General features: G+C 42.2%; 1 protein-coding gene across 3 annotated transcripts in view; it reads right to left on the bottom strand.

The window, feature by feature from the left end:
• homer2 (homer scaffold protein 2) overlaps positions 1 to 24,673 on the bottom strand; it is a 201,452-nt gene that overhangs the window by 174,162 nt on the left and 2,617 nt on the right. Inside the window, exon 1 of one of the 3 annotated variants that reach the window (XM_072565403.1) lies at positions 9,626 to 9,918. The exons of 1 other annotated variant lie outside the window; for it this stretch is intronic. In XM_072565403.1, coding sequence (XP_072421504.1) covers positions 9,626 to 9,630 — 5 coding nt within the window. In that variant the 5' untranslated portion in view covers positions 9,631 to 9,918. Of the gene's footprint in view, positions 1 to 9,625; positions 9,919 to 24,673 lie in introns of those variants that run through there. One more of the 3 variants, XM_072565402.1, reaches the window with a different exon arrangement.

Raw genomic sequence — 24,673 nt, 5'->3', positions numbered from 1 at the left:
TAACCTGGTCAGCATTAACCTACTCAGCATTAACTTAGTCAGCATTAACCTAGTCAGTATTAACCTGCTCAGCAATAACCTGCTCAGTAATAACCTGCTCAGTATTAACCAGCTCAGCATTAATCTGCTCAGCATTAACCTTCTACACAATAACCTGCTCAGCATTAACCTGCTCAGCATTGACCTGCTCAGTAACAACCTGTTCAGAAATAACCTGCTCAGCAATAACCTGCTCAGTAATAACCAGCTCAGCATTAATCTGCTCAGTAATAACCTGCTCATCAATAACCTGGTCAGCATTAACCTAGTCAGCAATAGCCTGCTCAGCATTAACCTGCTCAGTAATAACCTGCTCAGCAATAACCTGCTTAGCATTAAACTGCTCAGTAATAACCTGTTCAGAATTATCGTGCTCATCAATAACCTACTCATTAAAACCAGCTCAGCATTAATCTGCTCAGTAATACCTACTCATCAATAACCTGGTCAGCAATAACCTGGTCACATTAACCTGGTCAGCATTAACCTGCTTAGTAATAACCTGTTCATCAATAACCTGGTCAGCATTAACCTAGTCAGCATTAACTTAGTCAGCATTAACCTAGTCAGTATTAACCTGCTCAGCAATAACCTGCTCAGTAATAACCTGCTCAGCAATAACCTGTTCCACAAAAACCTGCTCAGTAATAACCTGCTGTCCATTAACCTACTGAGCAATAATCTGTTCAGCACTAACCTGCTCAGTAATAGCCTGCTCAGTAAAAACCTGCTCAATAATAACCTGCTCAGTAATAATCTGCTCAGCAATAACCTGGCCAGCAATCAACTGCTCAGCATTAATCTGCTCTGTAATAAACTGCTCAGTAATAACCTGCTCAGCATTAACCTACTCTGTAATACCTGCTCAACATTAACCTGCTCAGCAATAACCTACTCAGCATTAACATGCTCAGTAATAATCTGCTCAGCAATAACCTTCTCAGCATTAACCTGCTCAGCAATAACCTGTTCCACAAAAACCTGCTCAGTAATAACCTGCTTTCCATTAACCTACTGAGCAATAATCTGTTCAGAATTAACCTGCTCAGTAATAGCCTGCTCAGTAAAAACCTGCTCAATAATAAACTGCTCAGTAATAATCTGCTCAGCAATAACCTGGCCAGCAATCACCTGCTCAGCATTAATCTGCTCTGTAATAAACTGCTCAGTAATAACCTGCTCAGCATTAACCTACTCTGTAATACCTGCTCAACATTAACCTGCTCAGCAATAACCTACTCAGCATTAACATGCTCAGTAATAATCTGCTCAGCAATAACCTTCTCAGCATTAAACTGTTCAGTAATAACCTGCTCAGCAATAACCTGGTAAGCATTAACCTGGTCAGCAATAACCTGTCCAGTAATAACCTGCTCAGCATTAACCTGCTCAGCATTAACCTGCTCAGTGATAACCTGTTCAGTAATAACCTGCACAGCAATAACCTGCTCAGTAACAACCTGCACAGCAATACCCTGCTCAGTAATAACCTGCTCAGCATTAACCTTCTCAGCATTAACCTGCTCAGCAATAACTTGCTCAGCAATAACCTGCTCAGCATTAATCTGTTCAGTAATAAGCTGCTCAGTAATAATTTGCTCAGCCATAACCTGCTCGGTATTAACTAGCTCAGTATTAACCTGCTCAGTAATAACCTGCACAGCAATAACCTGCTCAGTAACAACCTGCACAGCAATACCCTGCTCAGTAATAACCTGCTCAGCATTAACCTGCTCAGCATTAACCTGCTCAGCAATAACCTGCTCAATAACAACCGGCACAGCAATAACCTGCTCAGCATTAACCTGCTCAGTAATAACCTGTTCAGAAATAAGCTGCTCAGCAATAACTTGCTCAGTAATAACCAGCTCAGCATTAATCTGCTCAGTAATAACCTGCTCATCAATAACCTGGTCAGCATTAACTCAGACAGCATTAACCTAGTCAGCATTAACCTAGTCAGTAATAAGCTGCTCAGCAATAACCTGCTCAGCATTAACCTGCTCAGTAATAACCCGTTCAGCAATAACCTGCTCGGCATTAACCTGCTCAGCATTAAACTGCTCAGTAATAACCTGTTCAGAATTAATGTTCTCAGCAATAACCTGCTCATTAAAACCAGCTCAGCATTAATCTGCTCAGTAATAACCTGCTCATCAATAACCTGGTCAGCAATAACCTGGTCACATTAACCGGGTCAGCATTAACCTGCTTAGTAATAACCTGCTCATCAATAACCTGGTCAGCATTAACCCGGACAGCATTAACCTAGTCAGCATTAACCTAGTCAGTATTAACCTGCTCAGCAATAACCTGCTCAGTAATAACCTGCTCAGCAATAACCTGTTCCACAAAAACCTGCTCAGTAATAACCTGCTATCCATTAACCTACTGAGCAATAATCTGTTCAGCATTAACCTGCTCAGTAATAGCCTGCTCAGTAAAAACCTGCTCAATAATAACCTGCTCAGTAATAATCTGCTCAGCAATAACCTGGCCAGCAATCAACTGCTCAGCATTAATCTGCTCTGTAATAAACTGCTCAGTAATAACCTGCTCAGCATTAACCTACTCTGTAATACCTGCTCAACATTAACCTGCTCAGCAATAACCTACTCAGCATTAACATGCTCAGTAATAATCTGCTCAGCAATAACCTTCTCAGCATTAACCTGCTCAGCAATAACCTGTTCCACAAAAACCTGCTCAGTAATAACCTGCTTTCCATTAACCTACTGAGCAATAACCTGTTCAGCATTAACCTGCTCAGTAAAAACCTGCTCAATAATAACCTGCACAGTAATAATCTGCTCAGCAATAACCTGGCCAGCAATCACCTGCTCAGCATTAATCTGCTCAGTAATGAACTGCTCAGTAATAACCTGCTCAGCATTAACCTACTCTGTAATACCTGCTCAACATTAACCTGCTCAGCAATAACCTACTCAGCATTAACATGCTCAGTAATAATCTGCTCGGCAATAACCTTCTCAGCATTAAACTGTTCAGTAATAACCTGCTCAGCAATAACCTGTTCAGCAATAATCTGGTTGGCATTAACTTGCTCAGTAATAACCTGCTCAGTAATAACCTGCTCAGTAAGAACCTGCTCAGTGATAACCTGCTCAGTAATAACCTCCTCAGTAATAACCTGCGAAGCAATAATCTGTTGAGTAATAATCTGCTCAGCAACAGAATGCTCAGTAAATACGTTCTAAGCAATAACCTGCTCAGTAATAACATGCTCAGTAGTAATCTGCTCAGCATTAATCTGCTCAGTAATAACATGCTCAGTAATAACCTGCACAGCAATAACCTGTTCAGCATTACCCTGCTCAGTAATAACCTGCTCAGCAATAACCTGCTCACTAATAACATGCTCAGTAATAATCTGCTCAGACATAACCTGCCCAGCAATAACCTGCTGAGTAATAACCTGGTCAGCAACAACTGGCTCACAATAACCTTCTCAGTAATAACCTGCTCAGAATTAACCTGCTCAGTAATAACCTGCTCAGCAATAACCTGTTCCACAAAAACCTGCTCAGTAATAACCTGCTATCCATTAACCTACTGAGCAATAATCTGTTCAGCATTAACCTGCTCAGTAATAGCCTGCTCAGTAAAAACCTGCTCAATAATAACCTGCTCAGTAATAATCTGTTGAGCAGTAACCTGGCCAGCAATCAACTGCTCAGCATTAATCTGCTCTGTAATAAACTGCTCAGTAATAACCTGCTCAGCATTAACCTACTCTGTAATACCTGCTCAACATTAACCTGCTCAGCAATAACCTACTCAGCATTAACATGCTCAGTAATAATCTGCTCAGCAATAACCTTCTCAGCATTAACCTGCTCAGCAATAACCTGTTCCACAAAAACCTGCTCAGTAATAACCTGCTTTCCATTAACCTACTGAGCAATAATCTGTTCAGCATTAACCTGCTCAGTAATAGCCTGCTCAGTACAAACCTGCTCAATAATAACCTGCTCAGTAATAATCTGCTCAGCAATAACCTGGCCAGCAATCACCTGCTCAGCATTAATCTGCTCTGTAATAAACTGCTCAGTAATAACCTGCTCAGCATTAACCTACTCTGTAATACCTGCTCAACATTAACCTGCTCAGCAATAACCTACTCAGCATTAACATGCTCAGTAATAATCTGCTCAGCAATAACCTTCTCAGCATTAAACTGTTCAGTAATAACCTGCTCAGCAATAACCTGGTCAGCATTAACCCGGTCAGCAATAACCTGTCCAGTAATAACCTGCTCAGCATTAACCTGCTCAGCATTAACCTGCTCAGTGATAACCTGTTCAGTAATAACCTGCACAGCAATAACCTGCTCAGTAACAACCTGCACAGCAATACCCTACTCAGTAATGACCTGCTCAGCATTAACCTACTCAGCATTAACCTGCTCAGCAATAACTTGCTCAGCAATAACCTGCTCAGCATTAATCTGTTCAGTAATAAGCTGCTCAGTAATAATTTGCTCAGCAATAACCTGCTCAGCCATAACCTGCTCGGTATTAACTAGCTCAGTATTAACCTGCTCAGTAATAACCTGCACAGCAATAACCTGCTCAGTAACAACCTGCTCAGCGATACCCTGCTCAGTAATAACCTGCTAAGCATTAACCTACTCAGTATTAACCTGCTCAGTAATAACCTGCTCAGCAATAACCTGCTCAGCATTAACCTGCTTAGTAATAATCTGCTCAGCAATAACCTGCTCAGCAATAACCTGTTCAGCATTACCCTGCTCAGTAATAACCTGCTCAGCAATAACCTGCTCACTAATAACATGCTCAGTAATAATCTGCTCAGACATAACCTGCCCAGCAATAACCTGCTGAGTAATAACCTGGTCAGCAACAACTGGCTCACAATAACCTTCTCAGTAATAACCTGCTCAGAATTAACCTGCTCAGTAATAACCTGCTCAGCAATAACCTGTTCCACAAAAACCTGCTCAGTAATAACCTGCTATCCATTAACCTACTGAGCAATAATCTGTTCAGCATTAACCTGCTCAGTAATAGCCTGCTCAGTAAAAACCTGCTCAATAATAACCTGCTCAGTAATAATCTGTTGAGCAGTAACCTGGCCAGCAATCAACTGCTCAGCATTAATCTGCTCTGTAATAAACTGCTCAGTAATAACCTGCTCAGCATTAACCTACTCTGTAATACCTGCTCAACATTAACCTGCTCAGCAATAACCTACTCAGCATTAACATGCTCAGTAATAATCTGCTCAGCAATAACCTTCTCAGCATTAACCTGCTCAGCAATAACCTGTTCCACAAAAACCTGCTCAGTAATAACCTGCTTTCCATTAACCTACTGAGCAATAATCTGTTCAGCATTAACCTGCTCAGTAATAGCCTGCTCAGTACAAACCTGCTCAATAATAACCTGCTCAGTAATAATCTGCTCAGCAATAACCTGGCCAGCAATCACCTGCTCAGCATTAATCTGCTCTGTAATAAACTGCTCAGTAATAACCTGCTCAGCATTAACCTACTCTGTAATACCTGCTCAACATTAACCTGCTCAGCAATAACCTACTCAGCATTAACATGCTCAGTAATAATCTGCTCAGCAATAACCTTCTCAGCATTAAACTGTTCAGTAATAACCTGCTCAGCAATAACCTGGTCAGCATTAACCCGGTCAGCAATAACCTGTCCAGTAATAACCTGCTCAGCATTAACCTGCTCAGCATTAACCTGCTCAGTGATAACCTGTTCAGTAATAACCTGCACAGCAATAACCTGCTCAGTAACAACCTGCACAGCAATACCCTACTCAGTAATGACCTGCTCAGCATTAACCTACTCAGCATTAACCTGCTCAGCAATAACTTGCTCAGCAATAACCTGCTCAGCATTAATCTGTTCAGTAATAAGCTGCTCAGTAATAATTTGCTCAGCAATAACCTGCTCAGCCATAACCTGCTCGGTATTAACTAGCTCAGTATTAACCTGCTCAGTAATAACCTGCACAGCAATAACCTGCTCAGTAACAACCTGCTCAGCGATACCCTGCTCAGTAATAACCTGCTAAGCATTAACCTACTCAGTATTAACCTGCTCAGTAATAACCTGCTCAGCAATAACCTGCTCAGCATTAACCTGCTTAGTAATAATCTGCTCAGCAATAACCTGCTCAGCATTAACATACTCAGTAATAGCCAGATCAGCATTAACCTGCTCAGCAATAACCTCCTCAGTAATACCTCCTCAGTAATAACCTGCTCAGTAATAACTTGTTCAGCAATAACCTGCTCAGCATTAATCTGTTCAGTAATAAGCTGCTCAGAAATAATTTGCTCAGCAATAACCTGCTCAGCCATAACCTGCTCAGTATTAACCAGCTCAGCATTAATCTGCTCAGCATTAACCTGCTCCACAATAACCTGCTCAGTAACATCCTGCACATCAATAACCTGCTCAGCATTAACCTGCTCAGCAATAACCTGCTCAGCATTAACCTGCTCAGCATTGACCTGCTCAGTAACAACCTGTTCAGAAATAACCTGCTCAGCAATAACCTGCTCAGTAATAACCAGCTCAGCATTAATCTTCTCAGTAATAACCTGCTCATCAATAACCTGGTCAGCATGAACCTAGTCAGCAATAACCTGCTCAGCATTAACCTGCTCAGCAATAACCTGCTCAGCAATAACCTGCTCGGCATTAACCTGCTCAGCATTAAACTGCTCAGTAATAACCTGTTCAGAATTATCGTGCTCATCAATAACCTACTCATTAAAACCAGCTCAGCATTAATCTGCTCAGTAATAACCTGCTCATCAATAACCTGGTCAGCAATAACCTGGTCACATTAACCTGGTCAGCATTAACCTGCTTAGTAATAACCTGCTCATCAATAACCTGGTCAGCATTAACCTAGTCAGCATTAACTTAGTCAGTAATAACTTGCTCAGTAATAACCTGCTCAGCAATAACCTGTTCCACAAAAACCTGCTCAGCAATAACCTGCTATCCATTAACCTACTGAGCAATAATCTGTTCAGCATTAACCTGCTCAGTAATAACCTGCTCAGTAATAATCTGCTCAGCAATAACCTGCTCGGCATTAACATACTCAGTAATAGCCAGATCAGCATTAACCTGCTCAGCAATAACCTCCTCAGAAATAACCTCCTCAGTAATAACCTGCTCAGTAATAACTTGTTCAGCAATAACCTGCTCAGCATTAATCTGTTCAGTAATAAGCTGCTCAGTAATAATTTGCTCAGCAATAACCTGCTCAGCCATAGCCTGCTCAGTATTAACCAGCTCAGCATTAACCTGCTCAGTAATAACCTGCTCAGCAATAACCTGCTCAGCATTAACCTGCTTAGCAATAACTTGCTCAGTAATAAACTGCTTAGCAATAACCTGCTTAGCAATAACCTGCTCATTAAAAACCTGCTCAGTAATAACCTGCTCAGAGATAACCTGCTCAGCATTAACCTGGTCAGCATTAACTTGCTCAGTAATAACCTGCTCAGCAATAACCTGCTCAGCATTAATCTGTTTAGTAATAACCTGCTCTGTAATAGCCTGCTCAGCAATAACCTCCTCAATATTAACCTGCTTAGCATTAACCTGCTCAGCCATAACCTGCTCAGCAATAACTTCCTCAGCAATAACCTGTTCCGCAAAAACCTCCTCAGTATTAACCTGCTCACAATAACCTGTTCAGCATTTACTTGCTCAGTAATAACCTGCTCAGCAATAGCCTGCTCAGTATTAACCTGCTCAGTTATAACCTTCTCAGCATTAAACTGCTCAGTAATAACCTGCACAGCGATAACTTGCAGAGCAATATCCTGCTCGGTCATATCCTGCTCAGCATTAACCTGCTCAGCAATAACCTGTTCAGCATTAATCTGTTCAGTAATAACCTGCTCAGCAATAGCCTGCTCAGTAATAGCCTGCTCAGCATTAACCTGCTCAGTAATAGCCTGCTCAATAATAGCCTGCTCAGCAATAACCTGCTCAGCATTAACCTGCTCAGCATTTACCTGCTCAGTAATAACCTGCTCAGCAATAACCTGCTCAGTAATAACCTGCACAGCGATAACCTGCAGAGCAATATCATGCTCAGTAATATCCTGCTCAGCATTAACCTGCTTAGCAATAACCTGTTCAGCATTAACCTGCTCAGTAATAGCCTGCTCAGCGATAACCTGCTCAGTGATAACCTGCTCAGTGATAATCTGCTCAGTGATGCCCAGTCTGGGTTTTACCAGAACAAATGAGCTGAGTTCCAGAGGTGAAAAGGCCAGCTCATGTCATCACAGTTGTATTTGACTGAGTGTGATATCAAGAACCCTTGCAAAATTGGAGACAATAGGAATCAAGGGAAATCTCTCTGCTGGTTGGCATTTAGGAAAAACTTGTGGTTGTTGTAGGTCACCCACCTCAGCCCCCGGACATCTCTGCAGGACTTCCTCAGCATAGTGTCCTAGGCCTGACTACCTTCAGCTATTTCATCAATGACCCTCCCTCCATTGGGTCAGAAGTGGGGATATTCACTGATGATTGCACAGCGTTCAACACCACTTGTGACTCCTCAGATACTGAATAAGGAAGGGTCAATTCTGAGCAAGGGTTACTGGACCCAAAAGTTTAATTGATTTCTCTCCACAGATGCTGGCAGACTTGATGAGCTTTTCCAGCCATTTCTGTTTTTGTTCCTCAGAGACTGAAGCAGTAAATGTCCAAAGACAGTGAGGGCTTGACAATATCTTGGGATGGGCTGAAGTAGCAAGTAACATTTGTGTTACACAATGCTAACAATTCCTCTCCAGAAGAGAGCATATAAAAATTGCCCTTTGACATTCAATGATATTACCATCACTGAATCCTCTACTACCATCATCCTGGGGGTTAGCACTGACTAGAAAATGAACTGGACGAGCCATATAAATACAGTAGCTACAAGAGCAGGTCAGAGGCAAAAATCCTGCAGCAAGGAACTCATCTCCTGCAGAAATAATCCAAATATTTTTAGACATGACCTTAAAAACACATAACTGTTACCACCTAGAAGGGCAAGGGCATATATATGGGAACAATACCCTCTGCAAGTTCCCTCCAAGCCACTCACCATCCCGACATTGGAATAATTGCTGTTCCTTCAATGTCACTGGATCAAAATCTCTGAACTCCCTCCCTGATGGGATTGTGAGCCTACGAACAGCAAATGGACTGTGGCGGCTCAAGAAGGCAGTTTATCACCACCTTCTCAAGGGCAACTAGGGACAGGCAATAAATCAGCTAGTGATTCCTACATCCAATGAATGAATTATTGACCCTCTGACAGTGTGGCGCTCCCTCAGTACTGACTCTCCAAGTGTACCCACTCCCTCAATACTGACTCTCTGACAGTGTGGCACTCCCTTGGTACAGATATTAGGTGTCTCAGATGAACGTTGAGCAGCAGTTAGTGGTGTGGACCCATTAACGCAAGGACCCTCAAGATTTTAAAAATCTATGGGTTTCCTGGGGGATAGTCAGTTTCAGTCCTTCCTCTGCCCTCACGGTCAATCTGTTACTCACCCCATCTCTGAGGGCTCCGCTCTGGGAGTTTGGTAGTTTCTTTCGCTCCGGTTCCTTCAACTGCGCGGCTCCATCCCGGTTCCGGGGCTGAGTAGGCTGTGGGCGGTAAGGGAGGAATCCCTCTCCAGCTGAAGGACTGCCCCTGCCGATCGATGGACGGAGCCGGCTCGGCTGCAGGTTCCAAGGAGTTGCCGCTCTCTCAGTGAGTGGATCCGGGCTGCAGCTGCCGCGTCTCCCGGTCCCTGTCTCACTGAAACCGGCAGCAGCAGAGTGACAGGAGCGCGCCCCCGGGCGGCAGCTCAACTAACTAGTACAACCCATTAACCACCACTACATCACTAACTAGTGCAAGCCAGTTGATCACTACTACATCAATAACTAGTACAACCCAATTAACCACTGCTATATCGCTAACTACTGCAAGCCAATTAAACCACTGCTACATTACTAACTAACTAACTGAAATGGACAAAATAAAACAAAGAATTGCAAAAGCTGTAAATCAGAAATAAAAACAAAAATTGCTGGAAAAACTCATCAGGTCTGTGGAGAGAAACAGAGCTAACGTTTCAGGTCCAGTGACCCTTCTTCAGAAACAATGGGAACCAGGAAAAGCTTGGTATGTTTTGCAGAAAATGGGTTGGGTGGAGGAGTAAACGATAAGTGGAGATGGAACCCAGAGAGAGAGGAACAGTTGGACTGACAAAGGTCAGCTTGGGGGAATGAATAGCTACAACTGGTGACCGTTAGTGACTGACAATGGGTTGTGTGTGGTAGCAGCCCATGTGATGACACGGCCTGGCGTGTGGGGGTTGGAGTAAGGACATGGGAGAAGATGCTCAGACCCTAAAGTTATTGAACTCGATATTGAGTCCTGAAGGCTGCAGGGTCCCCAAGTGAAAAATAAGGTACTGTTCTTCCAGCTTGTGGTGAGTTTCACTGGATCATTGCAGCAAGCTGAGACAGATGTTGCCCAGGGAACAGGGTGGTCTGTTGAAGGGGCAGGCAACTGGAAGTTCAGGGTCTTTTTTGTGGGGAGAACGTAGGTGTTCTGTGAAACAGTCACCCAGTCCATACTTTATTTCCCCAATGTATAGGAGACCACATTGTGAGCAGTGAATGCCATAGACTAGATTGAGTGAAGTGAAGGTAAATCCCAGCTTCATGTATAAGATGTGTCTGGGACCTTGAATAGTGGAGAGGGAGGAAGTAAACATTACAGTTTCCTACATGGGAAGGTAGTCCGGGGCTGTGGGTGAGGTGGGGGTGGAGTGGGTAGGTGTTGGGAATGAAGGAGGAGTGGACTAAGGTATCCTGGAGGCATGTGGACAATGTGATCTGCCCAACAAGCTGATTGACAGTAACCAGTGCTTGGATGTTGGGGATTTTGGCCTGAGGGAAGATAATGTCACCTTGCAGTGAAAGCAGTGATTTAAAGTTCAACTCTAGAGATTTATCCCATACAGTACTCTACAGTCCTGGCACTAAGGGAATGCTACTGTTTTGGAGAAGCTGTCTTTCAGATAAGAAGTTAAATCCTCTTGGATGGATATTGAATATTCTTTGGCTATGTCTATGTGTGTTAGAGTTAAAAAAAACTGCAATTGCTGAAATCCAAAACAGGCAGACAGGAGGCTGGAAGAACACAGCAAGCCAAGCAGCATCAGGAGGTGGAGAAGTCAACATTTTGGGTAAAATCCTTCTTCTCTCAGTGTCTTGGTGTTAATATTCATCCCTCAATTAACATCCTCTAAATGGCTCATTAATCACTGTTGCTTGTAGGAGCTTTCTATGTGCAAATTGACTAATACTTTTCCAGATTACAATTGGCAATGACCGTTCCTACATTACAACAGCAATAAACACCTCAACCTGAAAGGGGCATTTTCCACTTTGTGTTTTATCTTCATGTACACTGGGACCAAGGCATGATGAAGAATCTGAGACTGGATTGCAATTTCAACAATCTCATGCCACATAATTTCTTTTCAAGTATTTTAACAGCTGTTTCAAGAGAAAGTTAGTGTCTTGACTTGGAAATAGGTTTCCTCTGAGTTTCACTGAGGCAGGGATGGTGTGAAAGTGAATACTGTGTGAAAGGCCAAGCTAACATACTGACCATCAATTAAATACACCAGAAAATCTAACTGGTTTTTGTGAAAAATCTTATCAATTGTGATTAACCACAAAGTGTTAACATTATCAGTCAGCAGCTGTACCCACACAGAAAGACAGACACTCCCCATCTACAACAGTCTTTCCATTTCAATCACTCATACACTGGAGTCACATCCATTTTCTCACTCATTCCTTCTTTCGTATGTATGATTCAAACCTTTAAAAAAGGATAAACCAATCTGTACTGAAATATAATTCTGTTCATATGTAAATAATATTAAATACATTTTCCTTCAAAGGGATTCCCACCATGCAGAGGTTTTCATCTTTTGTCCCTAAGACAATCTGCTGCCCACTCACAAACTCTCATTTATGATTCAAATCCCTTGCACACGTCAGCTGACTCAGAAAGACAGTATCTGGCAAAATACAACTCTCCCCCACATTGCTGAGATGTCATAGTCAGAACAAACATGCAGCACCAACATGCACAGAGCACCAATATAAAGACACCTACCCATTTCTTTAAAGTTGTTACTGTTTCTAGTCTTTATCACTTCAAAATCAGAAGTCGCACAACACCAGGTTATAGTCCAATAGGTTTATTTGAAATCATCTGATGAAGGAGCAGTGCTCTGAAAGCTCATGATTTCAAGTAAACCTGTTGGACTATATTACCTGGTATCATGTGACTTTTGACTTATCCATCCCAGTCCAACACCAGCACCTCCACATCATGATTATCACTTCAATCCATATCTCTGTGAAACAGTGAACAGAAAGATGTAGAAGGATGAATTAATTGCTTTTCCCATACTATGTAGCCATGTTAACTCCTAGAGTCCCAAATACTCATGCTTCCAATCTGTTTCAAACTAAACCCCTCACCAAATTTAATTAGGTCTTTATGAAGTGTGTTGAAAAGTGTGGCACTGGAAAAGCACAGCAGGTCAGAGGCATTCAAGGAGCACACGAGTCAACATTTCAGGCAGAAACAGTTCATCATTGTGATGTGTGACCAACCTTTCACTTGCACACTTGCCCTTGGAATAGAACATAGAACAGGCCCTTTGGCCCACTATGTTGTGCCGAGGATTAATCTTAATGTAAAATAAAATAACCTAACCTACGCACCCCTCAACTCACTGCTCTCCATGTACATGTCCAGCAGTCACTTAAATGTCCCTAATGACTCTGCTTCCACCACCACCACTGGTAACGCATTCCATGCATTCACAACTCTCTGCGTAAATAACCTACCTCTGACGTCCCCTTTATACCTTCCTCCTAATATCTTAAAACTATGACCCCTTGTGCCAGCCAATCCTGCCCTGGGGAAATGTCTCTGGCTATTGACTCTATCCATGCCTCTCATTACCTAGTATACCTCGATCAGGTCACCTCTCTTCCTCCTGCTCTCCAGGGAGAAAAGTCCAACCTTAGTCAACCTTTCTTCATACGGCAAGCCCTCCAATTCAGGCAGCATCCTGGTAAACCTTCTTTGCATCCTCTCCAAAGCCTTTGTATCTTTCCTATAGTAGGGCAACCAGAACTGGACACAATATTCCAAGTGTGGTCTCACCAGGGACTTGTAGAGCTGCAGCAAAACCTCGCAGCTCTTAAACTCAATCCCCCTGTTGATGAAAGCCAAAACACAATATGCCTTCTTAACAATCCTATCCACTTGGGTGGCAACTTTGAGGGATCTATGTACTTGCACACCAAGCTCCCTCTGTTCCTCCACACTGCCAAGAATCCTGTCTTTAATCCGATATTCAGCATTTGAGTTCAACCTTCCAAAATGCATCACTTTGCACTTATCTAGGTTGAACTCCATCTGCCATTTCTCAGCCCAGCTCTGCATCCTATGTCATGCTGCAGCCTGCAGTAGCCCTCGATACTATCAACAGCACTTCCAACCTTTGTGTTATCTGCAAATTTAGTAATCCACCCCTCAACCTCCTCATCCAAGTCATTTATAAAAACTACAAAGAGCAGAAGCCCAAGAACAGAGCCCTGCAGGACCCCACTCAATACTGACCTGCAGGCAGAATACCTTCCATCTACAATCACTCTCTGCTTTCTGTCAGCCAGCCAATTCTGAATCCAGATAGCCAAATCTCCCTGTATCCCATACGTCCACTCAAAAGTCTGATAACAACAAGGAAGAAGCTGTTATTGAACCTGTTCAAATGTGTATTCAAACTTTTATATATTCTACCTGCCAGAAGAGGGTGGCCAAGAGTATAACTGGGGTGGGAGGGCTCTTTGATGATATTGGCTGCTTTCCAAAGGCAGCAGGAAGTATAGATGGAGCCAATGGATTGGAGACTGGTTAGCGTGATGGACTGGGATGTGTTCATGAATCTCTGTAGTAACCTATGGTCTTTGGAAGAGCAGTTGCCATATCAAGCTGTGATATATCCAGATAGGATGCTTTCTATGGTGCATCGATAGAAATTGATAAGTCGTTGCAGGTATGCTGAATTTCCTTAGCTGCCTGAAGAAGTAGAGATGTTGTTGGGCTTTCTTGACTGTTGTGTTGATGTGGTGGACCAGGACAGATCATTGACGATCATCGCCCCCAGGAGTTTGACTGTCTCGAGCATCTCCACCTGAGCACCATTGATACAGACAGGGGTGTGCCCTCCACTCTACTTCTGGAAATCAATGATCAACTCCTTCATTTTGCTGATGTCAATAGTGAGATTGTTGTCTATAGAAGGAAGGGAGGGGGTATGGGGGTTGGGAGTGGGCACAGATCTCATTGAAATTGATAGAATACTGAAAGGCCTGGATAGAATGGACATGGAGAAAATGCTTCCACCAATACTAGTCCTGAGGGCACAGCCTGAGAGTGAAGGAATGACACTTCAGAACTGAGTTGAGAAGGAATTTAATCTGTGGAACTCACTGCTGCAGAAGTCTGTGGACACCATGTCATTCAATGTCTTTAAGATAAAGATAGATAGGTTCTTGATGAGTAAGGGATCAAAAATGTTCCAGGGAGAAGGCATGAGAATAGGGTCAAGAAATATCTTAGCCGTGATCAAATGGTAAAGAAGACACAAAGTGCTTAATGGCCTAATTCTGTTCCTTTTCTTACTGTCTAAGTACCTACATTTTGAAAGCATTTTTCCCTTGTCAATACAACTGGGATTTCTTATGAGTGCTACATTCTGCTTTAATATTCACAAAAAGGTGGCATTTCAGACAATGCAGCACTCTTTCAGTCCCGTACTTGAATGTCAGCTTGGCTATTGTACCTATGGTCTCTGGATTGGAATTCGATCCCATGATGTTCTACTGATGACAGACACACTGAGTTACAGAGAGAAGCACAAAGGAAAACTAAGCTGTGAACATATGTAACTGTGGCAAGGCACTGGAGACACTACAAGCAACAAACTCCATTGCACTCATTTCATTCTTTATTTCTGAATATTGATTAACCCAGCGTCCTCTCTCAGAATCATCATCTTCACCATTCACACCTTTGCAGAACTAATCAGCATTATTGCTGAATAAGCATCATCCTTATCACAACCTTTTAAATATATAGTCTCCATTGTATAGGAATTAGACTAAATAAGCCAATTTATCAAACTGAGCAGCTGAAGTTCTGGCACCTTTCAGAGACTTTCACAGTTTTTATTGCAGGAAGAACAGAGAGTACTTGCTGCTGAGCATCCCAAAAACGGGATCAGCCAGTAATAGATGGAGGTTGATAGCTAACTCCTCATTGATTGAATTGGTGCCCTGAATTTAGGCATTAAATCTGGAATATTGTGAGCTTTGTCAGATTTGGCAGGTATTTCATCTACTTTGTGCCAACAAAGTTTGTTTCTGATATTGCTGTTGCTCCTCGTATGATGAAACTGCCAGAGCCTTTAACGATGTTTCAGGAATGTAATAAAACCTGGATTAAAATGGTCAAAAGAAACATCACTATACAACAGCCAAAATAATCACACAATAGTTCAGTGTGAACAATAACTGAAAATTCATCATTTGTTCAGAGGCAATTTTATTCCAAAATAGAATACTGTGCAGATGGAATTTAGCAGTGTGTATGATGACTTAAGGAAGTAGCATTTTAAACTGGTGACTATTCTCCCTTTCTGTCATAGAGGGTTATCTTTGATTGAACTGATGTCTGAAACTTGGTACTGCATTGAAATGTAAACAGCTGAGAAACCTGCTTAGCTCGACTCAATCCAATTGGGAGACACACTCACTCCCTTCAGAGACAAATCCTGCCTGGCTAGATGGGGCTGTTGTGGTGCCTCTGGAGCAACAGGCCTGCATTCAGAGTCCCATATGCTCCAGAAGTCTGTCAACACATCGCTGAACAGCTTGAATAGATAATGTTGATCTGGCTAGACTGAAAGGCCTCGAGGCTAGATGGCTAAGATAAAGTTTATGAAGAACCCATTGTGACCTTGTATCCTGCTGGAAACTAACCAGCTCAAAACATGCAGCCACAGGTGCAGAGCCCCAGCTGGGTTTTGTACTAACCACTGGGTTTGGCTTGCCCTACATAGTAAGGGCAACCTTGCACCAACCTACTGCATTTATAAAGCACCGTTAAATTAATAATTCATCCCAACAGCTTCACAGTAACATTGTCAGACAAAATGAAGGACAGAGAAGTAGAGAGGTTTAGGGAAGGGAGTACAGAGCTCAGGGTCCAGACAGGTGAAGGCACAGCGACTGATGGTGGAAAAGGGGATGCTGTCAACACCAGGAGAGAAACAAAGAAATCTCAGTGCGTTATAAGCGGCTAGAGGAAATTACAGAGAGGGAGGAATAGAGAATTTTGAAAACAAAAGAAGTTTCATTTGCACCAACCATTCCACATATGACAAAGAACATCCGCTAATGAAGCACTTTACATGTAGTCACTGATAATGTAGGAAATGGAATTTTTAAGACTAGCCAATATCAGACCAGCAGCCACAGAAAATCAGAGAGCATAGATAGGTGAATGGGACTCCAAAATGGAAAGGATTTGAAACCCCATTGATGGCTGCCGTTCCAGGTTTTGTAAATGAGCTAAACTGATTATGAATCAAATTATGGAGAGTGAGGGCAGAAGTGACTGTCCAGACTTACTTTAAGAGCTTAAAGTTTCAATCAACTAATCAATCAATAGCAGCGCTCTACATTTCCCCAGTTTAGCCAGCACATTTAACTCAGGAATAAAAACAGACAGCGCTAGAGAAACTCAACAGGTCTAGAAGCATCTGCAGAGAAAGAGTTAACACTTTGAGTCCAATATGATTCTTCTTCAGAACTCAGGGATTCATTGGTTTTCTAAGCTTAAATTATTGGGATCACATTTACAGACAGACAAGTTGGTGTACTTGCCTGCTGCACTATTGGAGGTCAATACTAAGGCATTGTTGCTTTGTCAAAATAGTCAGTACGGAGGGAGTGCCACATTGTCAAAGGATCAGTACAGGGGAGTGCTGCACTATCAAACGGTCAGTACTGAGGGAAAGGTGCACTGCTGGAGATTTGACTTGTCGACTGTGATTAAATGTGTTCCTAGGAGTTTCAGTGTAGCTACCATCTGGTTTCCAGATTCCCATTCACAGGATCACAGAACTGTTATGGTGCACAATGAGGCCATTCAGCCCATCATGATTGCACCTAGCTCCAATCTTCTGCCTTTTCCCAATATCCCTGCACATTATTTCTATCTGAATAATCATGCAATGCCCTCTTGAATGCCTCAGTTGAACTATCCTCCACCACACTTCCAGGCTGTGCATTCTACACCCTAATTACTCACCGTGTACAAAAGTGTATCCCTGCATCACCATTGTTTCTTTTGCACAATACTTATGCCCCCTCCTTCTTTAATATTTTACAAGTCTGAACAGCTTCACCCTCTCTACTCTATCCAGCCCACTCAGGATTTTGAAAACCTCTTTTGGATAGTCTCTCAACCTTTTTCTCTTTAAGGAGATCAGATGCAACCTCTTCAATATATCCTCATAACTAAAGTTTCTCACTCCCAGAACCATCCTTGTAAATGGCATTTGAACTCTCTCCAAAGCATTCACATCTTTCCTACAATGTGGCACTCTCAACTGTACACAATATTCCAACTGAGGTTGAACACGTGTCTTGTACAAGTTCAATGTCACTCTTTGCTCTTAATAAATAAAGCTGAGGACACTGTATGCTTTATCAACTGCTGTCTCCATCTTTCCTGCTGCCTTCAATGACCTGTGCACATATTCACCTAGGCATCTCTGCTCCTGCACCCAATGCAGAATTGTACTCTCTATTTTATATTGTCTTTCAATGTTCTTTGTACTAAAGTGCATCACCTTTGGAGTTCTCTGCATTGGACCCTAGCTGGCTTCTATTTGCTAATTCCAGCAACTTGTCAATGTCCTTTCACATTGTCCCCTCACAGCTTACAAGTCTTCCAAGTTATGTGTCATCTGCAAATTTGGAAATTGCCTCCTGTACATCACGATCTAGCTCATTAATATATATCAGGAAAAGCAAGGATTCCAATACTGACGCGAAGGAATTCCACTACAAACTTTGCTCCAGCCAAAAGAAAATCTATTGATCATTGTTCGCTGTTTCCTGCCACTTAGCCAATGTTATATCAACATTACTATTATCCCTTTTATACTGTGACCTATACCTTTCCTCAGAAGTCAGTTGTGTGGCACTGTATTAAACAATGGAAATCTATATACAGTAAACCACATCAACAGTGTTACTCTCATAGGTCTTTCTGTTACATCTTCAAAAACCTCTCGCAAGTTCATTAAATATGATTTCTGCATTGACTATTCCTAACCAACCCATCTGTAATTACTGATTCTATCATGACTAAGTGTTTCTAGAAATGTCCCCATTTGCCAAGTTAAATTAATTGGCCTGTACAGTATTTATTGGGATTATCCTTACAACCTTTCTTGAACAAGGTCATAATATTTGTAATTCTCCAGTCTTCTGGCAGTATTCACAGGTATGGAGAAGATCGAAATATTGTGGTAAGTGTCCCTGCAATTTCTGCCCTAATTTTCTTCAAATGCCTTGGCACATCTCATCTGGTCCCTGTGCCTTTTCAGCTTTTAAGTGCGAGCAATCCATCCAAGACTTCTTCCTTATTAATCAGGGACCCTTCCAGTCGTCGTTTTCGCCTCTATCACATGGCCTGGGCAACATCCTCCTGTTTTATAAAGAGAGATGCAAAGTATTCACCTGATATCAACTATGCCCTTTCATCCATCTGTGAAGGCCTTTTTAGGTCTCTGATCAGCCTGACTCCTCCCTTAATGACCTACTTGAACCAGGAAACCTGGGTTCTAGTCGCTTTTGTTCCAGAGGTATATAATACCATCTATGAACAGTTCATTTGAACTTTTTCTTTAAAGAGAAGCTGCTTATGTTAGCTGCTAACCTTTTTAAATGTTTGTCTTTGCTTTTTAACCCTCCCAAAAAACTTGAGTATTTCTTTTGATTCTATTGTAATTGTATTTTCTACCTTTAAACCTGTCATAAACATACTTTTCCATTCTACAGTTAACTTTTAATCTCTTCTGTCATCCAGGGTGCTCTGGAATTGTTTGTCCCGCATTTTCCATTAGATGAATATACCTTGACTGTCCCTGGATTATTTGCATTTTAAGATGGCCCAACATTCAGTTATTGTTTTTCCTGCAAACCTCTCATTCCAGTCAAACTAACTCAGATCCTGTTCTTGCTCCTTTAAAGTCAGCTCTTCAACTGATTTCGGAAACAGAAAAATTCATTCCTCAACTTAATCACGCCAGATTGTCCACGAAGCAGCCCCTTCTTTTCTCTAGTTTTCAGTAGTTTTACGTCCGGCAGAGAGATAAGTTAAATAAAATTAGAAAATCTGATCATGTATTTAATGTTCAGTGCCTCCTCTCTGGGCCACCTGCTGCAGTCCTCAGGCAGGAGATGGGGCTTCACCCGGAACTATTGTCTGGGAGAGTTTGCTGGCGGACCAGAAGTGCGGCAGGTCCGGGGGGAGGATTTGAGGTTACACCCAGCAGTGTGTTTGACGGAGAAGGTGAGAGTTGGTGTCGAGGCCGGGGGCCGGGTTGGAAATATCGAGAGTCCGGAAAACATAATGTGATCCGATCCGCGGTGTTCAGCAGCTCCAGTCACCGGGGAAACAGTGTACAACCTCCCCCCCACCCCCCGACAGTGCGGCGCTCCCTCAGCGCTGAAAGTGCAGTGGAGGACTCTGCCAATTCTGAGCTTTGATCCCACACTGGATTATTTGTCCAGAGTTCGTATTCAGTTCTCTGGGGATGGAGTTAAATCCATGACTGAATTATCACCCATCAGATCACATCCGACGGGCACTTGAGTTAAGATCTGACCAGATTGAGTTGGACATGAAAATTCTTTCTGAACACAATGTCTTTGTCTCTCTCTCTCTAGAAACGTCAATGTGTTTTCATCTTTTTTACTCTCCCGGTTGATCCTTTGCTTATGCGTGTTGTTACCTCAAATCAAACATCAGATGTGATTCCAGTTTGAGAATGAAAAGTGCTTGGGAAACTTTGGCCTGGCTGCATTTGTAAAGATAGAAATGGATTTTGCGTTTATTGTCCAATATTACTGAATTCTTTGGAACTCAGAATTTCAATGAAGAATTACACCAATCATTAATTCAAAACTCTTGTCTACAGATGCTGCAAGACCTGTTGAGTTTCCCCAGTATTTTCTGCTCTTATTTCAGATCTATAGCATTTGCAGTGCAAAGAGCAATACAGCACAGGAAGAGGCTCTTTGGCCTCCAAGCTTGTGCTGCCACATTTTGCCCTTCCATACTAAAACTGTCTTCACTTAAAGGAACTATATCCCTCTATTCCCTTCCTTGAACGCTGCTGTTGTGTCCACCACCACCTCAGGCTCACCAGTTTGGAAACCCTACCTCATCACCTTCAACCTATTATTGCTGGAACTAATTGCCAGACTCCTAGCTGTTTGAGATATGATTGAAATTGGAAGTTAGTTTTTGGTGGTTGAGTATTGAGAGAATCTCTTTATCCATAACATTTTGAGTGTGGAAGGTCTCATGTTAAAGTAAATGGAACCTGCTTCTGAAGTTCTCTTGCTCATTGTTCTCTTTTCTCATTTCCCAGAATGTCTAGTGAAGCAGAAGCTGTTCCTAACTTTGAGGAAATGTTTGCTCATCGTTTCACTGCAGCTGACAAAGAGTATCAGGAGGTGTTGAAGTCACCAGCAGATCCACCGCCGATTGTAGAGGACTGGAAAATCCGAACTGGTAGTAATCGCAGGTAAAGAGCAACTGCAGACCATTGTCAAGACTTTACACCAACATACTGAGAATCTCTAAGTCTGAGTTATGTGGATTTTTGATCTGCAAAGGAGTCTAGAGGTATGAGGTTTTTAGGATCCCAGCTGATTGTGCAGGTTCATAGCTCCTTGAAAGTGGAGTTGCAGGCAGATAGGATAGTGAAGAAGGCGTTTGGTATGCTTTCCTTTATTGGTCAGAGTATTGAGTACAGGAGTTGGGAGGTCATGTTGCGGCTGTACAGGACATTGGTTAGGCCACTGTTGGAATATTGCGTGCAGTTCTGGTCTCCTTCCTCTTGGAAAGATGTTGTGAAACTTAAAAGGGTTCAGAAAAGATCTACAAGGATGTTGCCAGGATTGGAGGATTTGAGCTATAGGGAGAGGCTGAACAGGCTGGGGCTGTTTTCCCTGGAGCGTCGGAGGCTGAGGGGTGACTTTATAGAGGTTTACAAAATTATGAGGGGCATGGATAGGATAAATAGGCAAAGTCTTTTCCCTGGGGTCGGGGAGTCCAGAACTAGAGGGCATAGGTTTAGGGTGAGAGAGGAAAGATATAAAAGAGACCTCAGGGGCAACGTTTTCACTCAGAGGGTGGTACGTGTATGGAATGAGCTGCCAGAGGAAGTGGTGGAGACTGGTACAATTGCAACATTTAAGAGGCATTTGGATGGGTATATGAATAGGAAGGGTTTGGAGGGATATGGGCTGGGTGCTGGCAAGTGGGACTAGATTGGGTTGGGATATCTGGTCGGCATGGACAGGTTGGACTGAAGGGTCTGTTTCCATGCTGTACATCTCTATGACTCTAAAGCAGGTCCAAGTCAGTAATCTGGTTTAATAGACATTTCTGTTTTGGTTTCAAGTAGGTGGTCTTTCAGTAAACACAAATATGCAATGCTACAGATTGGGGATTTAATTTTATGAATGTTGGAACAGGCTTGACAGACCAAATATCTGTTCTTGCTAGTAATTATTTTGTTTCATTACACTGTTGAGTATGTGGGAAATAGTTAGGGAATTAGAAACTATTATTTCAGAGGAAGATACATATTTAACAGCACCAGCAGAATCTCATCAGACTGGATAGGAATGGGAATTAAGCATCACACATTATTTTACGAAAGGTACAGAATAGGTAAAAAGAACTTGAGATAATATTGGTGAAGGAGGAAATACCTGCTGAATTCAGGGACTGGATTTTAGAGAAGGCTCAGACAGTAATTAAAGCTTGAAATTAACAAGAGGGATTATTTCAGAAATGTGTGCAGGACTCTGCTTGTAAGTTTGCTCACTGAGCTGAAAGGTTTGTTTTCAGATGTTTCGTCACCATACTAGGTAACATCATCAGTGAGCCTCTGGTAAAGTGCTGGTGTTCTGTGCGGCTTTCTATTTGTGTGTCTTGGTCTGTTAAGGTGAGTGATATCATTTCCGGTTCTTTTTCTTAGATGGTAAATAGGATCCAAATCAATATGTTTAGTGATGGAGCTCTGGTTTGAATGCCAGGCCTCTAGGAATTCCTGTGCATGTCTCTGTTCAGCCTGTCCTAGGTTGGATGTGTTGTCCCAGTCAAGAAAGCAAGACAGAACACCAGCGCTTCACCGGAGGCTCACTGATCATGTTACCTAGCATGGTGAAGAAATGTCTGAAAACAAACCTTCCAGCTCAGCGAGCAAACTTACAAACTGACCTCAACCTGAGCTACAAATCTTCTCAAAAATCACAAATATGTGCAGGACTCTCCGTCATCAATATGGTCATGTATGTCTCAGAGAGGAATCTGGTTACAAGCAAGGAGATAGCTTGGGTGATATTGAATTGGAACAATCACCTTGGGAGTAGTGATTGTCATATGTAAGACTTGGAAAAATTAATACAAGTGTGGCATTTGCAAATTTTCTTCCTTTGCAGTCCAACATGAAATAATTAAATCATTCCGCAGTGGGTAAAGTCAGATTCAACATCAGTCTGAGACTTTTTGTTTTGATTTTTAGGTCACGAGATTTTCAACCATACAGAAGACAGGATGACAATCGCAACTGGTCCAATAACCGTCAGTGGCATGGGAGAGTCCATGGGTACAGTCACTCTCCAGTTCACCACCAAAGGCCATATGAATCTTATAGTCAAGGCTCTAATTCACACTGGCAATCCAACCACCATCGCTACTGAGTCCAATCTACAAATCCAGTCACCCTGCTGTGTATAGCACCACACTAACTGACAGCAGCTAGGGAAACCGATTCTAATTTTAAAGAGGTGTCTTGTTTTCATATTTCTTGCCATTGGTTGCATTGGTAGTTTGGAGGGTTGTGGAGGTAGGTAACTGCGCATGTAAATCTCACCCAGAACTGCCTAGACATGCTTTTGTGATTCATGGAATAATGTTGAAATGTTGCCCAGCCTGAGGAGAAAATCTGCAGGTTAGGTAACAGGGTATTTCTCTGACCATGGCTAGAGAATGGTGTAGGGACAAACGTGGGCAAAGAGAATGAGTATCTACAAGAATTAATTTTAACATCCATTTTATTTTCTCTTGATCTATTTAACTTGTTAGTGTTTAGGAACTGACTTGGCAGTTTTGAAATAACAGAATTTTCCTTGGGCAAGATTCTGTGACGAAACAAGATTGGGTATGCTCCCTCAGTCAGTTTTCGCTTATTTAGTTACCTCACCACTGAGGCTAGTGGTTACCCCAAAGAAAGATATCAGCTCCTTTGTACTTCACAGAGCTGTTCAGCCAGTGATATGGCACTGTGAGGAGAAACAGAGAGAATTGAATCGAAGCAAGAATTAACTGTGTCTGATTTGTATATAATTGGAATTGTAATTAGAGACTGAATGAAGTGAGAGGAAAATGCCTGGCAGTTTAAAAATGTAAACCCCTCTTCAAATCAACATTGACCTCAGTTACTTGTATTGAAAATTTAGTTGCAGTTTTTGGTTTTTGACAGAAATGTTTGAACTGTTTGGAACTCTGGGTAATTTCTAGATACATAGTCATTAAAATTACAGAAGTTTTCAGTGAAAGCAATTTGTACCATGAGCCTGTGCACATTTTCTGAAACCTCCATGGAGGGAAGGCATGATGATGTATATGTGTGAAGCCTTGTTCTCTCATCCATCATCCCCTTCAAACACTGGCTTCTAGTTTATTCCCTGCAACTACAATTTTCTTACTTTCACGTGATTAGTGTATAGCTTATTTTAGGAGTTTCTTTGTGTTGTAGACAATGTAATGTTGATATGTTTGAAACACATAGCGAAATGTATTTGTAATACAGGCTGTGATTGGTACGAGTGGGTCAGTGACTGTGAAAACACAGAATAATGACTCACTGAGATTGACTTGTCAGGAGATTTTAAAGATCTTGATGAGATGCACTCCAAATAATGAGGCAATACTTTGCCTCCCACCTAAATGTGAGCAGAGGGCTGATACATAACACATGTTAACCAATTCTTTCACTACCTAATGGACAGTCTAACAGCAACCCTGGCACTCATGCAGTTCAACATTTCATTTTGTGACCTGGCCTATTTCTTTGAAGTTGGTGTTTGAATTCAGTATCATTTCTAGTTGGTTTTACTGACCACTTTGCA

Source organism: Chiloscyllium punctatum, chromosome 48 (genome assembly GCF_047496795.1).
Source record: "Chiloscyllium punctatum isolate Juve2018m chromosome 48, sChiPun1.3, whole genome shotgun sequence".
In the NCBI taxonomy this organism is placed as follows: domain Eukaryota; kingdom Metazoa; phylum Chordata; class Chondrichthyes; order Orectolobiformes; family Hemiscylliidae; genus Chiloscyllium; species Chiloscyllium punctatum.
The sequence above is the reverse complement of the archived record's forward strand: the minus strand, read 5'-3'. Positions and strand labels throughout refer to the sequence as shown.